At 42.4% G+C, this 20369-nt stretch overlaps 1 protein-coding gene across 3 annotated transcripts in view; it reads right to left on the reverse strand.

The window, feature by feature from the left end:
- The window catches only part of EIF2AK1 (eukaryotic translation initiation factor 2 alpha kinase 1), a 31883-nt gene extending 15370 nt beyond the window's left edge, over positions 1-16513 (reverse strand). The window contains exons 1-10 of one of the 3 annotated variants that reach the window (XM_019422582.2): positions 16305-16513; positions 9625-9783; positions 6730-6863; positions 5568-5605; positions 4742-4841; positions 4112-4192; positions 2917-3016; positions 2061-2118; positions 1462-1783; positions 139-250 (exon numbers count right to left, since the gene is read on the reverse strand). In XM_019422582.2, coding sequence (XP_019278127.1) covers positions 139-250; positions 1462-1783; positions 2061-2118; positions 2917-3016; positions 4112-4192; positions 4742-4841; positions 5568-5605; positions 6730-6863; positions 9625-9783; positions 16305-16422 — 1222 coding nt within the window. In that variant the 5' untranslated portion in view covers positions 16423-16513. Of the gene's footprint in view, positions 1-138; positions 251-1461; positions 1784-2060; positions 2119-2916; positions 3017-4111; positions 4193-4741; positions 4842-5567; positions 5606-6729; positions 6864-9624; positions 9784-16304 lie in introns of those variants that run through there. The other 2 variants (XM_019422583.2, XM_019422584.2) reach the window with 2 other exon arrangements.
- Between the last annotated feature and the right edge of the window lie 3856 nt (positions 16514-20369).

Genomic DNA, 20369 nt, shown 5'->3' on the forward strand with positions numbered 1-20369 from the left:
TGAAATAAGCACCATTGTTTCTATATGTTAAAAAGGTGATGTTTTTCCCCTAAAGCACACAGAGGTAGTTCCTACAGCGGAAGACCGCCCGTGTCTTGATTTCCCAGCCCAATGTTTCCAGATACATACGGTACTCACATGCAGATTCGTCCACATACTCCTGGCCCCGCTGGTTTCTCTCGACTATCCAGTCCCACAGCGAGAGCTGGCACAGCTGCATCTGGATGTGCAGCATCAGGTGGTACTGCACCTGGGGGGCGACACAGCTGGCTCCCACCTGTGCACGATTTGCTCCTATCACTCAGTCAACAGATACTCACCTGCCTACTCTAGGTCAAGCACGGGGCTAAGTGCTCAGGAAAGAGACGACAATCACGTGTCTACCCAAGAAGCCCCAGGGTCTAGTGAAGGAGACAGAGAAATAAAGGAATACCGAAAACGGTGTGTCATAACCCAAGGGGGCAGGAGTAGGCCCGGTAGGAGAACGGGAGCAGCTCCTGAATGGGACACGGAGGCACGGGGGCTGAGGCTATGTGGTCTGCTCACAACACAAACAGTTTCCAAAGCTAAGACACCATGTCAAAGAATGGCTGTGTGGTATTCAACTCTCTGTATACCTCAAGGTATACGCACTGTGGTGGCTTCACCGGGTCCATAAATAACTTGTTCAAGGAAAAGGTAAGCAAAAATTAAGCTTGCTAGAGCCCATTTAGGTGCCGAGGAAAATCCCCCAAATGTAATACAGGGAAACGAAATGGTTTTGATGAACAGTCCCTCACACGCAACTCCTTTGGATTCGGAGGACTCCGCTCAAAGTTTTGTGTTTCGTGAAAAGCACATGCACAGAGCCACATGGTCCTGGACAACGAGAATTAATTCTGCGTGCATGCATACATACAGCTGGCATACAGCTCTGTAATCCCAGCATGCGGGACTGTATGTAGATTCTGTTAATGTTTAAGGTGTTTTTTTTTAAACACGAATTCTCAACACCAGTGAGAGTATGCAGGAGTCTCACCAACATATAAGTGTGACCCTAATGAGTGTCCTGAAAACGGACTTGGGGATCTCTCCTCTCCTCTCTCCTAAAGTCACGTTGCAAAATACAGAAAACCTTTATGCATAAACATATGTGTGCAGCATGATGCTAACACACAACACAAAAAGTGTGAATGATGCTTCCAATTCCAGGGGGCACAAATGAGAAGATCTAGAGAAGGCCTGAAAAGGAGTGGTAGGAGCTAACTAAGCAAAGGAGGGAAGACCCAACACAAGGGCCACAGGCGGGGGGACGTGGAGGGGAGAGGCTGACCAAAGCAGATGAAGGGCGAGAGGGGAGACGGGGGAGGGCAAGGTGAGCAGTCAGCGGGGGCAGGGAGAGGCCACAGCTAGTCACAGTCCTTGACATAATTGCTATGGGTGAGCATCAAATCTTCGGTAGGTTCTGGGAAAGTTACCTACCTCCGTCTGCCCCAACAAACTTAAGTTTTCCGAAGATTCCTCAGTGGATGTGAAATTCTCTTCTAAGTCGGAATGATGCCTAAGTGGCAGCTGATGTTCGACGATCGATCTGGAAGGCAAATCGGCCAAACCATTTCCCTGGACTAAACTGGATGATTCAAATTCACTGGCGTCTCTTGTAACTGCATTGGTGGTGTAATTCACCAATCTGTTATTCTGATTTTCAATGCCAGATTCTTCTAAGGACTTTTCTTTCTCTGAGGTGAGCTCGGCGAAGATAATGGATGAGCTGTTACTTTCATCGGTTTTAACATATTGATTTCTGGAAGGAAAAAAGAACAGTAAAGCTAAAAACCAACTTAAAAAAAAGATAAAGAGTAACTCAGCTCTCCCCTTGAGCCCTCAGAATCTTGACTGGTAAACTCCTGAAGCAAATTGCATCAAATCTCTCTAGGAGCAACATTTACTGAAAACACTGACAAGAAATGGCTGAGAGGAGGAAACAATTTAACATTTTGTAACGAAAATGAGGAAAAAGACAAAGACAACCCAGGGCAGGTTATACCTTAACCTGTCAAACTAAACACCAGTGCACACACCTGTCATTGTCCACGTCGGAGATCACTTCCAGAGATGGCAACTGAATAGAAATTCTATCTGTCAGACAGAAACAAAAACATATCTTCAAGCAGCCTAGCTTTCTAAGTCATAGTCAAAGGCAGAGCTAAAATAACACCAAATGAGGGGCACCTGGGTGGCTCGGTCAATTGAGTGTCTGACTTCGGCTCAGATCATGATCTCGAAGCTCGTGAGTTCAAGCCCCATGTAGGGCTCCGTGTTGACAGCTCAGATCCTGGAGCCTGCTTGAGATACTGTGTCTCCCTCTCTCTCTGCCCCCCCCCCCCCCCCGCTTGCGCGCGCACGCTCTCTCCCTCAAAAACAAATAAACATTAAAAAAAAAGTTTTTAATAAATAAAATAACAGCAAATGGGACCACAAGTCTAAAAATGTCAATACCTTCTGGCAAAATATAACAAGCTTATTCAAATGCCTGGCTCATTTTAGGAACTGTAGAAACAGAGCTATTCAACTATGCCCAAAAGGGGCAGCAGGGAGCAAACTTCCTGCAGAAGACCCGAGAGTTACTGCTGTAGGTTCTGTGGGTCTTCCAGGACTCGGCCCCAACTACTGGGCTCTGCTGTTGTGGTGCAAAAGGAGCCACAGACAATACACAAATGAATGAGCCGGTGACCTAGCAAACTTTTGCTCATTGATGTGAAATCTGAATTTCAGGTAACTTTCACAAAATAGTCTTCTTTTGATCGCTTTTAAACTATTTAAAAATGTAAGAAAACACCCTCCGCTCAGGGGATGCACAAAAATGGGGGTGGGCCAGGTCTGGCCCACGGGCCGAAGTTTGCCAACCCTTCAGCTACATCGTGTGTGCCTGCTTACCTTGTGTTTGGGCCACGTGAACTTGTTCTATCCAAGCAGTGTGGTAGCCCACTATACTAGGATGCTGAAGGCCGGCCAGGACCTTCACTTCCCGCAGTACCTACAGAGGAAACACACTTAGATCTGGCTTTCACGGACAGCTGACTAACTGTCCCTCGTACCAAAATACCACTTGTTTCAGAGCAAAACAACCGAAATCCATCTGAACAGGAAATCTAAACTACGTTAAAATAATCGTAATATTATTGAGACAAATGGAATTGTCACAGCGACAAAATAACGTACACGTACCGAGTGCTTCATACTTTACAGAGCCCATTTATATTCATTCTCTCATTTTACTACTACCAGTAAGTCCAGTGCTTGCTTCGGCAGCACATATACTATGAGTAAATCCAGTCCCTGAAGGTAAATAAAACCACGGCAGTCACTACGTCAAGGACAGGAGACAGAAGTGGCTTAGAGGACTATGTCATTTGCCCAGGACCATACAACATGTCAGGGGGAAGACCAGAACCTGAACTGAACTCCTATTTTCATAACAAGCTATACTGTATATGAATGATTTACTTTAAAAATTAATTTCCCCAGCAACGCTCCTGAAATGTGGTCAATCAGGAGCGTCTATAAAAAATTATGTCAGGGACGCCTGGGTGGCTCAGCCGGTTGAGAGTCTGACTCTTAGTTTGGGCTCAGGTCATGGTCTCACAGTTGGTAAGATCGAGCCCTGCACTGGGCTCTGCACTGACAGTGAAGAGCCTGCTTGGGATTCTCTCTCTCTCTCCCCACTCTCTCTGCCCCTCCCTCACTCGCACTTTCTCTCTCTCTCTCTCTCAAAATAAACTTAAAAGGAAATTAAGTCAAATAAAAATTTAGTTTTGATGTTTGTTTTACTGTAACTCACTCAGTAAATTCGGCAACCCACAACACCTAGTATTAATTTTAAAAAATTTTTTTAATAAAAAATATGTAAGTATCAGAGCCTAATGAGCACCAGGTGATGTATGGGACTGTGGAACCACTATATTGTACTAATGTAACACTGTATGTTAACTGGAATTTAAATAACTTAAACCCCTCCCCCCCAAAAGCCCCCATATCATCTAGTATTTGCCAAATACACACACACACATAACTCTTTCAAAAGGACTTAAACACTCAACTATTCAAAATAAATACACTTAAAAAACCATACCTTCATACAATCTGTTTTAGTTGCACCATTAATCAGGATTTTTTTAATTGCATAATACTGACCATCTAATTTATTCCTGACCTAAAAAGTAGAGGGAAAGAGAAAGTACATTGTGCCATTAAATTCCAACTGAACAGAGAAATTTATTTTAACGTGAGCTCAGGATCCAAACTAGCTAAAGAGATAAAATTAAGCGAAAGACAAGCCTCCTCTTTAATAGTAAAGAGTTCAGGGAAGTCGGCCATAGCCAGCCAGACTAGAAGCTTCCAAACTATAGTGAGACTCCACCTCCTAGAGACTCTAGGTCTGAAAAATGGGAATGTTAGCAAAAAAAACTATGTAAGGCCCAAAATACAATACCACAACTTTCTTCAGTGATACGTTTTCAAGAAAATTAATATAGTTTCTGGAATCTGCCTAAACCACCAGTATGGTTAGGAAAAGGTTAAAGTCTGCTGCATAAAGCTGCATTTATGGGGAAGTCCCCATAAATGACAGATCTCAACGAAGAGTAAGCCTACATGACTTCCAGGAATTTCCTTTGAGCGCTTTAAATAATAATCACGAGAACAACTTCTCAAAATGCACTTATTCAGAGTAGGAGGTCAAAACAAGGATGTGGGAAACAACCTTGTACACTCTTCCGTATCCACCTTTTCCTAAGACAGCAAGCTCTTCAAATTCATTTAGGTAACGTGAAGTCTGTGCTTCGAAGGCTACTTCCCTTGATCTAAAAGGAAAATACAAACAACCGATCAATATCAAAACACGAGAGATTCAAGCATCTAGGATATTTCACGTTCATTGTATTATTAACCTACCAAACCTTACTTATCACTAAATTATGATGATTTGAAAAGATGAGCCAAAATGACACTTTTCATTCTCTAGGAAGAAAATATTTGCTAAGCAAATCAACATGTAATACAGACAGCGAGTGGGGAAAAAATAAAGACAGGAAAGGGATCATTAATCAAGTAATCAAGTATGTTACCAGTAATTAGCATTCCAATTAGAAATTATCAATGTTTTAAAGCAGGAATCCTAAGGATAACTAACAAGCAGCAGTTGATTAGCTGAGCTCAGTAACAAACCTATTTAAATTTCTTAATGAGACCAATTACAGATTTTAAACTAGCATTTCCTACATACAACCAAAATTCAATGTTGTTCTGCTGACAGAGACCGGGTGTCAGTGCCCTCAATAAAGGTGGGGCTTATGGAATCCACACAGAAAAAGGAGTGGAGGGGGGACAAAAGAGGGAGTGGGAATGAGAAGTAATACAAATCTTGGAGCAGTAACTATTTTCTCAGAACAAAGATTTTAATTTTCATAAATTACCCGAACTACATTATTTTTAATCCCCAAACTAATTTCTGATTAATTCAGGATAAGGTCTTAATTTATTTTGGAGAGCTTACTCTTTGCACAATCACAGAAGTATTTAACACATACCTGATCTTCTGGATATGAGAATTATCCTCACGAGGATCCTAAAATTAGACAATTGCTTTTAAAAGCATTTTGAAAAGTTCAGGGAATGAGGAATCTCACAAAATTCATGTGAGATTCATGTCACATTAACAGTCTCAAATGCTCAAATGACATTCCAAGAAAGAAAAACACTCTGGCGTTTTCAATATCACCAAGGGGTTTACGGTTGAAAACACTTCTCTCTTAACCAAAAGATCACTACTTAAAAAGCTATATTCTTGCCATCCACTGCCAAAGTTGAGAACTGACCAAGGAGTTCTATCAGCAAATAACTCTAGCTTTGCCTTCAAAATACATGCAGAAACAGACCACTTCTCACATCTCCACTGCTACCACCCATTCCAAGCCACCATCCCTTCCTGTCCCTGTATGACCACCTGTCTCCCTGCTTCTACCCTTGCCTCCCTCCATTTATTCTCAACACGGCAGCTGGGGGCAGGGGGGCGTCCATTAAAACGAAAGTCAGATCATGTCACTCCTTGGCTCAAAATCCTGTAATGCTTCCCATTTTACTCGGAGTAAAAACCAAAGATGTTAAAACGGTCTCAAGATCCTACCCCATCTGTCCATCTTGCTGCCCTCCTTCCCTACCTCTTCCATACTCTCCCCTTGCCTATACTCCAGCCACACGGCTGCCAGTGAGCCAAGCACACTGCCACCTCGGGAATCACTGTTTCTCTGCCTGGACACTCTTCCCCCAGACAGGTGCACGGCTCACACTCAACTTGGGCTCCTCACCTAAGTAACTGGCCACTCTGTATATAACTCACATTTTCTAAGCCCTTTCACTGCTTTGTTTCTCCTTAACACTTACCACCATGTAACACCCTATTTATTTTTATACATTTTTATGTTGCTGTTGCTGACTGCCCCTCATCAGAACATAATCTCAAAAGAAAAAAAAGAACATAAGCTCCATGAGGGCAGGTGTTTTTGTCTATTTGGTTTGCTGCCCGAATCCCAGCCTAACACATAGTAGTCACTCAATAAATATTTGTTGGATAAATTAAGGTTAACGTTTTCATAAACCCGTATTATAATCAGGACTTCATAATGCTTTACAATACAGTTCTCTTGAAATTAAAATGTTTTTGTCATATATGAAGTGTATTTCAGCGCTTACCTGACGAACTCTCTCTTTGGCGGACCTCATCAAATGGGTAATAGCTCTGTTGTGATGTAGTCTCAGTGAGCTAAACTCATCACTACAGGTAAAAGAAGACAGCAGTCCCATTTTGATAAAGGTCTGACAAAGCACTACAAAGAACATGGAAAACTATTATTAGAAAGGCCATCAATAAGATGACAATTTTAAGGAGACTAAAGAGTAATAATAGCCTCTATTAAAAAAAAAAACAAACCTCTGTAAGAAAAACGTTATCTTTATACACATTACAATTTGGATATTGAGCCTCTACCGTCACTCATCAATCAGGAACACATCTACATTTGCTTATTAGATACTGAGCACCTGCTTGTTTACCGTGCCTGGATGGTTGGTAAAGTACTAAGCTGTTTTTAAAAAGGCAAGAAAAAAACGTAAATTTACTAGCCTTCTGACATTCAAACACATCACATCTCCTTTTGCTGACAGGCAATGAGGTCCGAACAGAGGCAAAGTGAAAACGTTATTAGAACAAAAGTTGTTCTCAATTATGGACCCTCTCTAACCCACAAAGAGCACATGTGCATCAAGACCAAATACCAGGGGGAAAGTCAAGTCTGAAGTCACAATACCAGGCTCCTCAGAAAAAGAAGTTTCTACAGAAGTGCTTGGCTTTTACTTTTTCATAAACACACACACACACACACACACACACACACACACACCCCCCATAGAGAATATTCTTTCTATATGGGTAATTTCATTAGATTATTAACTAATGGAATAACATCAAAAACATTTTAAATATATTTTATTTAAAAGTTCAGTCACCTGGGGAAGTGAGGGTGCCTGGACGGCTCAGTCGGTTAGGCATCCGACTTCGGCTCAGGTCATGATCTCACGGTTTGTGAGTTCAAGCCCCACATCAGGCTCTGTGCTGACGGCTCGGAGCCTGGAGCCTGCTTCGGATCCTGTGTCTCCCTCTCTCTCTCTACCCCTCCCCCACTCATGCTCTGTCTCTCTCTGTCTCAAAAATAAACGTTAAAAAAAATTATAAATAAATAATAATAAAAATAAAAGTTCAGTCACCTAAAAAGGAATTCAAAAATATCTTAAAATCAGCAAGATTCAGATTTGCTTTAATTAGGAACGATATTACTACTTAAAGGTGGTTATAACCTGCTTTTCTATTCAATGAGCTCAATACAATAATCCCCAGCTACCAATGTTCCGGAGCCTACAGAACATGTGCTTTTGTACAACCCACCTCCCCGCCACTCATTCAAAAAAATAAGTGTACAGTCGTACATTTTTCATGTCCCGCCGAGCTCATCAAAATAATAATCTGCCTTTAACTAAGAACATTCCATTCTAAGACGGCATAAAGGTATCTGTAAGTCTGAGGATTCCTAACACTAAACAAGACTTAGACTTTTTCGGTAGAAAAGATCCTCAGAATCTGTGGCTGGTTGGAGCTATTAAAGAGGCCACAATGCTCTCAATGAGCTGGACCAGAAACATCATAACCCGTAATTCTGCTCACTTCTGGGCTCAAGTTTCTTTTTTTATTTTTATTTTTTTTGGGGGGGGGGGCTCAAGTTTCTCATACACATAACCTATGGCAGCAATAAAAATAAACATTCCAACCACTGTGGTATAATAAGAAACATGCTTGGTCTTAGCTCCTAAAATTCACACAGCTCCTAAAATTCTTGCAATTTCCCAAGTGCTGAGGGGGCGAGGAGCATCTTTTGTTCTAATATTTGGTCTTCGACCTCAGTTCCTGACACAAGAGCTTCTAACACCCTTGGAATCTCCAGAGGGATGCGTGTCTTTGTTACGCTGATGAGACGACTGAGGGTCCCCCAGACAGCCTCAAATGAGGAATGGTCACCACAAAGACCAAGCCCTGATTAGAAGCTTGGAACTTTCAGCTCCACCCCTCCATTCTCCAGGGAGAGAAGAGCAGGAGATTGAGTTCACTGATCATGCCACCATGATGAAGCCTCCATAAAAATCCCTCAGGTACAGGATCCAGGGAGCTTCCGGCTGAACACATCCACCTACCAGCAGAGTGAGGCACCCCATCTCCATGGAGAAAGAAGCTCCCATACGCTGGATCCTACTGGTCCTCATCCCATGTGCCTCTTCAGCTGGCTGTTCACCTGTATTGTTCTCGTACCCTCTACTGTATAATAAACCAGTAAGCAGAAGTGTCTCCCCGACTACTGTGAGCCATTATAGCAAATTATCAAACCTGAGAGGTCGACCCTTTACAGTGAACAATTTATGGCCAAGTTGGACACAAGTACGGGTAACCTGAGGACACTGGGGACCCACTACTTGCCAACTGGCATCCAAAATGAAGGCAGTCTGGGACTGAGCCCTTAACCTGTGGGAACTGACAGTAACTCCAAGTAGTATCAGAACTGAATTGAATTGTAGGACACCCAGCTGGTTTCAGAGAACTGGTCAGCACGGGAAAATACCCACACACTGGGTGTCAGAAGTATCCAGCTCGTAGAGGAAAAGTTTCCTGTTCAACAACACGGCATGCAGCTCTTCCAGGGCTCTGGTTAAGAACTACTCCAGAATGAGTAGCTATGATTTTCGTTTACCTGCTCAGCAACCATACCATGACAGATCTTCAAAAATTATATGAAGGAACATGTTACAGAAACAAAAAAACTATCTTTCATTTGTTTAAATACACACGATCATATGGTTATTAATCTTTTGGGCTCCTCAATGACAATATTCATTAGCAATTACCCAAAGAAGAATATAAAATACATTCAAGAAATAGAAACTATTAATACCTATTTCAAATGTTTATATACCAGCTGCTTCTCAGACCCACAACATCAAACAACACAGTATTTCTGCAAGGCTTATTTAGCAAGATTTACTAACATTTAAACACCTGTCTTGAACGAAGAGGGTTTGGTTCATGCACATGGCTCAAGTGTTCCAGCAAAGAAACAAGCAACAGTTGGTTTGCAACCGCAAAAGGGAAAGTCGGCTGTTGTAGGGGTCCTTTTAACACTTGGAGTTCTGCTGGGACATCAGATTCTAAAAGTTAAAAGAGGAAAAAAATGTTAACAGTACACATATCTCATAATGACAAAACAGCAGAATCTAATTAATGCAACACAAACTATTTACATTTAAGGAAATAAAACACAAAACAGTAGTTATGCCCAGTGGGGCTAATCAAGACAGACTTACCGGAACTGAGTTTTGAGTTGAATTCTGGAAGTTGGAAGACTAGCAGAAGGATGCCATTGGGGGGATGGAGGGGGTGGGGTGGGGAGTTTGGTAGTAATGAGGTGTGCAAAGGCAGAAATAGGTAGGTGAATAACTCAACACTCAAGCAAACGAGAGGGAACGAGATGGCTTCTTTCCTTCGAGAGGACAGCCGAGGCCTAGGCATAAAGAAGGGAGTTTGGCAGCAGAAAGAGGGCAAGGGAGAAAGGACGGAAACCACCTGGGGCATGCACTATGTGTACACCAGGTGCTTCATGTGCACAAGCTCATTCAATCCTCACAAAACAGTGGGAGGGAAGTGTCACCGTTCTCACTTTACGGATCTCAGAGGTTAAGGAACTTATAAGCAGACAGGTCAGAATAACTCCCAAGCCCATCCTCTTTCCCTTTTCTTTTTTTTTAAAGTTCATTTATTTTGAGAGCGAGCAAGTGAGAAGGTGAGGGGCAGAGAGAGAGAGGGAGAGGGAGAGAGAGAGGGAGAGAGAGAGGGAGAGAGAGAGAGAGAGAGAGGGAGAGGGAGAGAGAGAGAAAATCCCAAGCAGGCTCCATGGACTCAGCGCAGAGCCCAACACGGAGCTCGAATTCACCAACTGTGAGATCATGACCTTGAGCTGAAACCAAGAGTCAGACGCTCAACCGACTGGGCCACCCAGGGGCCCTAAGCCCATCCTCTTTCCACTACACAAGACCAAGCAGATGAACGAGTTGGCACTTGAAGTTGAAGGTTGTAAGTTCTCACTTACTCTTTACTAATATGTTACTGAACAGGCCAAAAGCAGTCAGAAGGAAAAATGTTTGAGGAAACTGCTCTGGAAACACGTAATACATAGACGGGAAGGGGCGTGCAAGAGTCAAGAGCCCAGTAAAGGAGTAAATGAAAGAAAAAACATGGAGGAAAGAACAGGTCCCAGAGATGTCAAGAAAGAAATGGAATGGCCAACTATACAACACCAGGAAAAGGAGGATGGAGGCATTAATGGGAGTGAAAACTGTAAGAGGGGCTGTTAGAGAAAAGATGAGACCTCTCAAACCCTCAAGAGCTGTGGACCCATTCAATTGGAAATGCCCTGCAGAAGCAGAGACCATACATCCTACACCTGCTAAAAATCCTCCCCATTTCAAATATTCTATTCCACCCTCCTCTATAATCTATAAAGGTCCTCGAGAAGTCAGTTTCCAAGTCCAGACTTCATCACCAATCTCCTCTCTGACTTGTAAGGAGACCAAAAGAACACCTGCGGCATACACAGATGTGCTATTTGTTTTAAAAGAAAACTTAACCAAGTATGGGGGCAGGGAAAGAATGAAAAATGTGCCCATGTAAAAACTTCTCTATGTAAAGACATCTTAAAGTTAAAACTTGAATCACACGTTCAGATACAATACACAGATCTGTACTATACATGACAAGAAAAAGATAATAAATTTATATAAAGCTCTTATAAGCTAGTAAGAAAATGAAGCACAGATAAAATTCAAATAGGTTTAACCTAACTAGTAACTAATGAGATACATATTAAAATAACTATGGTACCAGAATTTGCCATCAGATTGGTAACTATTTTTAAAGTCTGAAGGGGCGCCTGGGCGGCTCAGTAGGTTAAGTGTCCGACTTCAGCTCAAGTCATGATCTCGCAGTTTGTGAGTTCGAGCCCTGCATGAGGCTCTGTGCTGACAGCTCAGACCCGGAAGCCTGCTTCAGAATCTGTGTCTCACTCTCTCTTTGTCCCTCCCCAACTTGTGCTCACTCTCTCTCTCAAAAATAAACAAACATTAAAAAAAATTTAAAGCATGGTATCGTTACGGATACAGAAAAGCAAACACTTTCAACACAAGGGGGTAAAAGTGCTTGCAACTTCTAGCAATAAATACAGAATTCAAAATGTGCAAACATTTGGCCTCACGCTAGATTTTGGAAATATCTACCAAGAAAATAAGTAAACAAGGCACAACAAATATATAAGATGTTTAGCATACCACTGTTTAGAATACTGAAAACCTGCTAGGTAAGTTATATATATATTTATATATATTTATATAATATATATATATATATTTATTTATAAATAATATAAATATATTGGAAACGATGGTGTATAAAAAGATAATCATGATTAGTCCATTATCCAGTCAAAGGAGCAAGCTATAAAACAGTAATACTAATGAAGGTGAGACAAGATAGTTCCATAGGAACCAACACAACCTCTCTGGTCAACATTTTATCAAAATGTATCAAAACTTTTTTTTTTTTTTAACCTATTTCTTTAACCCAACAAATCCTACTTCTGTACATGTAGTCTAAGGAAATAATCAGGTATCAATAAAGACTTCTGTGGGCGCCTGGGTGGCTCAGTCGGTTAAGCGTCCGACTCTTGATTTCGGCTCAGGTCATGATGTCACGGTTGGTGAGATAGCACCCAGAGTCGGGCTCCATGCTGACAGCAAGGAGCCTGGTTGGGATTCTCTCCCTCCCACTCTCTGCCCTTTCCCTGCTCTAAGAAATAAGCATTAAAAAAAAAAAAAAAAAGATAAAAAGCAGAATGTAAAAGGTTTACCATACTATGATCATAATTTAAAAATGCATTTATTTCAGGGTGCCTGGGTGGCTCAGTCGGTTGAGCGACCGACTTCGGCTCAGGTCATGATCTCACAGTTTGTGAGTTCGAGCCTCACATTGGGGTCTGTGCTGACAGCTCAGAGCCTGGAGCCTGCTTTGGATTCTGTATCCCTCTCTCTCTGCCCCTCCCCACTCATGCTCTGTCTCTGTCTCAGAAATAAACATTAAAAATTAAAAAAAAATAAAAATGCATTTATTTCATAGCTATATAAATATGTATATACAACAGAAAGAACAGACAAAATCTCTGCCCCTTCTGTTTTCAACCATACATCAATAGAATTTGTACAAGAAATGAAATTACAGTGAACACGCTGTTTTACAGTCTGCCTGTTTGATCTTTAGTATCTAGGATTTTACTATCTAGGAATCCACCTGGCTTACAGCAGCCCTCATTAATATTTGCAAACAAACACACTAAATTGTTAGCAGTGAGTTCTCTGGGATGAGAGTACAGATGACTTTCTCCTTTTTCCTTGATTTCCTTAAATTTTTCTGAATTATTTCTCTAAATGTTTATCTACTTGGACAAACTCAGAAATCTTTAACACGTTCATGAGATCTTTGACAATACTTTTTGAGAGAGAGAGACAGCGCATGCACACAAGAGAGGGGCAGAGGGAGAAAAATCTTAGGTAGGCTCCGTGCCCAGCGCAGAGCCTGACACAGGGCTCAATCCCACGAACCTTGAGATCATGACCTGAGCCGAAATCAGGAGTCGGACAATAAACCAACTGAGCCACCCAGGTGCCGACCAACAATAGTTTTAAATGTAAGTCATTGAATAAATTGTCTCTAGCTTTGCCAAAATGTAAACGGTAATCTCTGGGTGATCAGATTGTGGTTTTTAAATTTTCTTCTTTAGGTTTTTCTATAATTTTAAAACACACTGTAATGTGAAAAAAAAAATTTTTTTTAATATACCAAATTGTCAACAATGGTGAAATGATGGTTAGGAGAATTTTCTGCTTCTCTATACTCATACTTTCCTATTTTCTACAATAATTAAATTCTACTTTTTTTTTTTAACATTTATTCTTTTTTTTTTCATTTTTTTTTACTTATTTTTGAGACAGGGAGAGACAGAGCATGAACAGGGGAGGGTCAGAGAGAGGGAGACACAGAATCTGAAACAGGCTCCAGGCTCCGAGCCGGCAGCACAGAGCCCGACGCGGGGCTCGAACTCACGGACCGTGAGATCATGACCTGAGCCGAAGTCGGCCGCTTAACCGACTGAGCCACCCAGGCGCCCCTAACATTTATTCATTTTTGAGAGAGAGAGAGAGAGAGAGAGAGAGAGAGAGAGAGAGAGAGAGAGAACGTGAGCGGGGGAGGGGCAGAGAGGGAGGTAGACACAGAATCCAAAGCAGGATCCAGGCTCTGAGCTGTCAGCACAGAGCCCTACGCGGAGCTCAAACTCATGAACCACGAGATCACGACCTGAGCCGAAGTCAGACGCTCAACCAACTGAGCCACCCAGGTGCCCCAAGTTCTACTTTTTAATAAGAAAAAAGCAAAACAAAAAAAATGACTGATCAGTGGAGTCAAATGAACTAACTAAATCAAGAAAATAGCAACTATAAAAAAGACCGGTGGACAAATACTCAGACACAGGAAGGAGTAAAACTGAAAGGCAATGAAGGCTGACACTGAATGCTTCCCGCTTCAATTCTGGTTAAGTAGAAGAGGAAGATCTAAGTGGGAAATAGGAAAGATGAGGTCAGGTCCTCTTATAAAAAAGAATAAGAAATAGTATGAGCTCCTAGGTGAATTAGAGTTCTAGAATTCTGCCAAGTAGGAGGTGAGTAGACAAACAGAAAAAAGGATCACCTACTTCAGGCTCCTCAGACAAGTATGATCTTAATAAATGGTCCATTATTAAATGAAGGAGGAACCTGAAGGATTAATCTGAGCCAAAAATTCTGGAAAACTTGTGTCAGATGAAAGAAGAAAACCAGTGAGTCTGACAATGGGCTTACTGTTGCTCTCCTTCTAGGGCATGCTGGGTCGGGGGGGGGGGGGGGGCATGCAGTAACTGATCAAAGTTGGTCCCCACATAACAGACGGCTGAAGAACACAGGTTATAGAGTTACATCTAGGTTCTGAATTTTCTGACTACCATCAACTGGCAGAGTGACCACCTCACACCATATAGATGACCTTCAAGAAATTCTGCAACAGTTCTGTTTCTAAGTCTACTAAAAAATGAAATTATTTTCCACAGACCTTACTTTTCACGTAAAATGATAAATTATGTCTGGATATTCTGGGCCTCTTTGGAAGAAAAGGCAATATGTAAACACAACAGTACTGTTAGTAACCTAGTAGAAGTTTTCCAAAGCTTATCTAAGATCACTCCCTTCAAAAATAATCTCTCCAGGGGCGCCTGGGTGGCGCAGTCGGTTAAGCGTCCGACTTCAGCCAGGTCACGATCTCGCGGTCCGTGAGTTCGAGCCCCGCGTCGGGCTCTGGGCTGATGGCTCAGAGCCTGGAGCCTGTTTCCGATTCTGTGTCTCCCTCTCTCTCTGCCCCTCCCCCGTTCATGCTCTGTCTCTCTCTGTCCCAAAAATAAATAAAAAACGTTGAAAAAAAAATTAAAAAAAAAAATAATCTCTCCTTTGCAGAAAACCTTATCACAATGTTACAGATAACACAGACTTGCATGTTTACAGCTGGGACTTTTCCTCTGACATAACACTTCACCTAATATTGTGCTGCCTTAGTACACCAGGTTTCATGTGAAAAAATCAGTTCATTAAAAAATAGTTCTCTTAAAACTATTCTGTCAAGGACCTACTAAAATTACAACCGCAGTCTGCTTTTGTCTCCCATTAGGGTCAAGAATTATAGACAGTATTTGGGTGAAGTTCGAAGGACTTTAGAAACAAATGAATCTTTTCAACTTGACTTGCACCTTCAAATCCACTGCAACATGTTAATACTTGCTTCATGCTTAAACTGAGCATGTATTCCCTGTAATCATCCTAACTACCGTAAACTAAAAACCTCCCTGAATCAATGTATTCATTCCTGATAGCACAATTTAATTTTAAAAACTGCCAAAACAACTGGTAGTAATTAAAGACCCTAAGAACTTTCAATAAAATAGTGGACACTTTGAAGTGGTTAGAGTCAATGTTTTAAGTACCTCTCACTATAAAATAACTTGCCTGGTTTAACCCTGTATCTCCTAGTAACCAAAGGTCCTTCACCCCCCAAAAACCTTGAGGCATTGTTTTTCTTTAAACCGAATAGGGTGATTTCCATACGGCCCCACTATAAGTCTTCAGCTCCCTTATCAGTGAGAAACTACAAACTAAAACGCTTAACCCAAACTGTTAAGTGTATAAGGTCCGCAAAATCTCCGTCTAGTAGTTTACAAAGCTCACTCTCAACGTCTGACCAAACCACAGGGCTCGAGAGCTGGAAAGCAGCCTGAGCGAAGCCTTACCAAGGACTTCGAGTCCGCAAAGAGGAAACCACGGAACAGAAACGTAAACAAACCAGTGGGTCGGGGACGCTCGTTTCAATAAATGTTTACCTTACCCGTGCCGCCCGCCCGCCGCCCCCCGTCGCTGGGCCGGGGTCCAGCCGAATTCGCCCCAGGGCTGCGGCGAAGCTCGGGGCTGCTCGCAGCAGCCCTGCCCGCTCGGGAATGAAGGTGGATGGGTGCAAGAAGAGGGCCGCCGCAGCATTCCGGGTCGCTCACCATCATACTTGGGGTCCGAGCCGTCGGCCGGGAACTCAATGGCAGGCGGCGCAGGAACAGCCCCCGCCCCGTCGCCCTCCGCCTCGCGCTCCCGGGCCCCGGAGCCGCCTCCCAGCATCGCCCGCAGCGCGCGGGTAGGTGCCCAACCCGCCAGCCAGCTAGCACCACACCGCCTCACTCCGCACCAGCCTCCGCCACCGGATCCGGAAGTAGCCCCTCGCAAGACGGAAGACCCGCCCCGGCCTCCCGCGCGCCGCCAGCGCGGGCGGGTCCTACCTCAGGCTCCGCCCTTCCCCTTTTCCTAGGGGAAAGGATGGGCTGGTCTGGCGCTGGCGCCCTAGTGGGCTGGTCCTCGCGCGGAGGTCCGTAGGTTGTGGGCGCTGGGTTCTCGCTACGCCGGGGGTCCTCCACCTGTGTTCCCGGCCGCCCTGGAGACCTTAGTACCCGCACACAAGTCAGGGTGTTGACATCTCACGCCAAGACTCGGATGCTAGTGTAAGAATCCTGTGCCTGCAGATTCTAATCCAAATACATACTTAATGCGGATGCAATACTATTTGTCATGTGTTTAAAAAAAAAATCAAAAGCATCTACAAGACCTATCTCAACAAGAACTGAACCTATTTTGGTCAACCGTTAGACTAACAACAAAAAAGGGAAATCCCAAACTGTATCCAACCTAGCAAAATTTTCGCTGCTTTTGAGACTGAACTTCCAACGGAAATACTTTCAAACCTGAGGCTGCCTTTTCCAAGTGATCCCATGGCCACACTGCATTGACTGTGATTTGAAGCTTTTAGCTTCAAAAATCCTCTGCCCTCTGGAGATGTCTCTGATGACTTGGTTGCCAACACAGTGCTCCTGGAAATAATTTTTGGTTTTGGCTCTCAGATCAGATTATGCAGTTGGTTAAAAAGCCTTTCAGATTTTGAGTCTCAATCCCAGTGCAATGTGTAAAAGTGGTATTGCTTAAGAATTTTACTTGAGCACAGTTTTCTTACAAAGTCATACAGGATGCATTCAACCTGATAGAAGCAATTTGGATATGGTTCTCCAAATAACTCCCACCAAAGATTAGGGATGCCTCTTTCCATGCCCTGTTGATTTATCTACATGTATCCACAAATTTAAAAATACAAATACTTTAGACTCATCAATTCTGCTTTCAGAAATTTACTCTAAGGAACAGGTTAAAAATGAGCAAAATGATCCAGCTAAACTTTAATAATCACAACACTAGTTATAGACTAGAAGACAGTGTAATTGACTGAGTCACTTACAATGGCACACTTTACAACCAATCAAAAAGTTGGTATGCAGTATTGAGTTCTTGCCACTTTCCACCACCACCAGAATGGAGAAAACAGCAAACCCATTCAGGTAGGAATATAAATGAAAGCAACATTTCTAGAAGACCATGTTCAACTTAAAGTGAAAAGTTTTAAATAGGCATACTCTTAAACCTACAGGCAGGAGTATATACAAAGGAAATAATCAGAGTGGTGAAAAAAGATAAATCTATAAGAGTGTTCATCAAAGTGTAGTTTATAATAGAAAAGCACTGGAATAAATCCAAATTCCAAGAAGAAGAGCAGTTATGGTACACCCTTGCAATGAAACCTGATGCAGCCATTACAAAAATGGGGGGTTAGGCAGGAGCACATACCTCTCTTGTCTTCCATGATACCTAGTTTTTCTAGAAAAATTCGAGTTGTTCTCTATTTTACTAGCCCTCGATCTCAGTATCAGTTTCTGGACTCTCCCCCTCCAAAAGCATAATTCTGCTCTTGTCATGTCACCCCACATTCTCTCAGGAGATAACCACATGCATTGCTATCACTTTGCATACTATCTGTGGGCTGACAACTCCCAAAAGTATCTCTGCAGCACAGACTTTTTCTCTTGGATGACTCAAAAGCATCTCAAATTCTGAAAGCAAACTCTTGATATTTCTCCTAAAATTTGTTTCCCACTACCTCTCTTCATTCATTTAGGTAGCACACAATCCACCCATTTGTCCATATCTAAAACATGAGGGTCAACCTTTATTCCGTGTCCAGAGTGTATCTGGGCTGCCTGTAAATTAAAAAATAGAAACATGATATAGCATATGAACACACAATATTAAATATGCAACTAACTGGACAGGAACCCAAATTGCCAATAAACATAGAAAAAGACACACAACTTTCACCAGGGGCAGGTAAAGGCAAATTAAACAATGAAATATCATTTCAAAGTGTCATTTTTGCAAAATTAGTCTTTCATACCAAGTGTGGTTGGGGATGTGGAGGAAAAGGAGCTATCATACATCACTAAAGAGCTATTTAGTGATATTGAGTAAAGTCAAATGACGCACACCCAAGATCCAGTAATTTAATCTCCATTGAGGTTTTCTTTAGACACTTCCAGATGTGCCCAAGGATACGTATATATGTGTATGTCTACATGTCTTCTCATGAACATTGAAAACAACACAGCATAGGTCGCAGAGGTTTTTTGATGGTAGTAACAAAATAATAATTGCAGGGGCGCTTAGGTGGTTCAGTCGGTTAAGCATTCAACTTCGGCTCAGGTCATGATCTTACGGTTCATGAGTTCGAGCCCCGCGTTGGGCTCTGTGCTGACAGCTCAGACCCTGGAGCCTGCTTCAGATTCTGTGTCTCCCTCTCTCTCTACTCCTTGCCCACTCATCCTCTGTCTCTCTCCCTCTCAAAAATAAATGAACATTAAAATAATAATAATAATAATAATTGCAATGTTTACTGAGCACTGTGTCAATTCCACTCCTTCACCCTGTTCTGTGCTTTCACAAATATTAACTCACTCAATCGTCATTACAAATTTACAAGCTAAGTGCTGTAATTATCCTATTTTATAGTTGCAAACATAGACGCAAAGAGAGCTTTTCAAATAAATACCTCACCTAAGGCCACACAACCTGCTGTATCTGGGACCAGGATTTTTTCCCACGTCATCTTTCATTGCTATCTATGTTTTTATGATAGCTTTATTGAGATAATTTATACACCATAAAACTCATTCTAAAATTATTTTCAAATGTACAAGTTACTGGTTTTTAGATACACAGAGTTGGGCCACCATCACCACTATCTGATATTTTTTTAATGTTTATTTATTTATTTTGAGAGAGAGAGAGAGAGCACCAGCAGGGGAGGGGCAGAGGGAGAGAGGGAGAATCCCAAGAATGCTCTGTGCTGTCAGCACACAGCCAGACACGGGGCTCAATCTTACAAACCGTGAAATCATGGCCTGAGCCGAAATCAAGAGTAAGACTCTCAATGGACTGAGGCACCCAGGTGCCCCAACGCTATCTGATTTTAGAACACTTTTGGTCACCCCAAAAAGAGATTCCTCTGGGGCTGGATTCCCTTTGGACTCCCTTATTTATTACATCAATAGGGAAATAAACATATTACATATGCAAATGAATATTATAAAACTGTTACTATGATTCAACTAGATTCAAGGTGCTGCAGCTGTCCACTTTTCCTATTGTGCAGAACCATCTATAAACAAAGGCCAAGTCTTCCCTCTCTCTGTATAAGCTCTGGCCATAGAGAACTCCCCCCATGAAGCCATACATGCAGGCTTGCAGAGAGAAGGTATTATAGCAAAAGTGGAAGCCATGGGCATTCGAGCCATTTCTTCATGGAATCTGTACATTCAGGGCCTACTTGGGCATGATCTTCCATTTGATGATGGAGTGCTTCTGCACACACCCAACTTTGTGGCTTAGTGGGTCAGGTAACACCCATTTCATGAAAAACAGCTTAGGTTACATGGTAATGTGGTGGCCCATACTTAAGCATTCGGTCTCTACTAAGGCCCAGTACCAGGCCAAAAGATATTTCTCAAAATGAAAGTAGTTAACTGAAGATGAAAGCAGGAGGGTCAGTTGGGTCTTATGATGGGTCAGCCCTTCCAATGCATTTAGAACAAAACTCAGACTCCTCTGCATGGCTTACAAGGCCTTTCAAGAGTTACTCCAGCCTTCCTTGCCAGTCTCTGCTTGGACCACTCTCACAGTAGACTATGGGATGA

The sequence above is a fragment of the Panthera pardus genome, unplaced genomic scaffold (genome assembly GCF_024362965.1).
Source record: "Panthera pardus isolate Hobbes unplaced genomic scaffold, ASM2436296v1 HiC_scaffold_4, whole genome shotgun sequence".
NCBI lineage: Eukaryota > Metazoa > Chordata > Mammalia > Carnivora > Felidae > Panthera > Panthera pardus.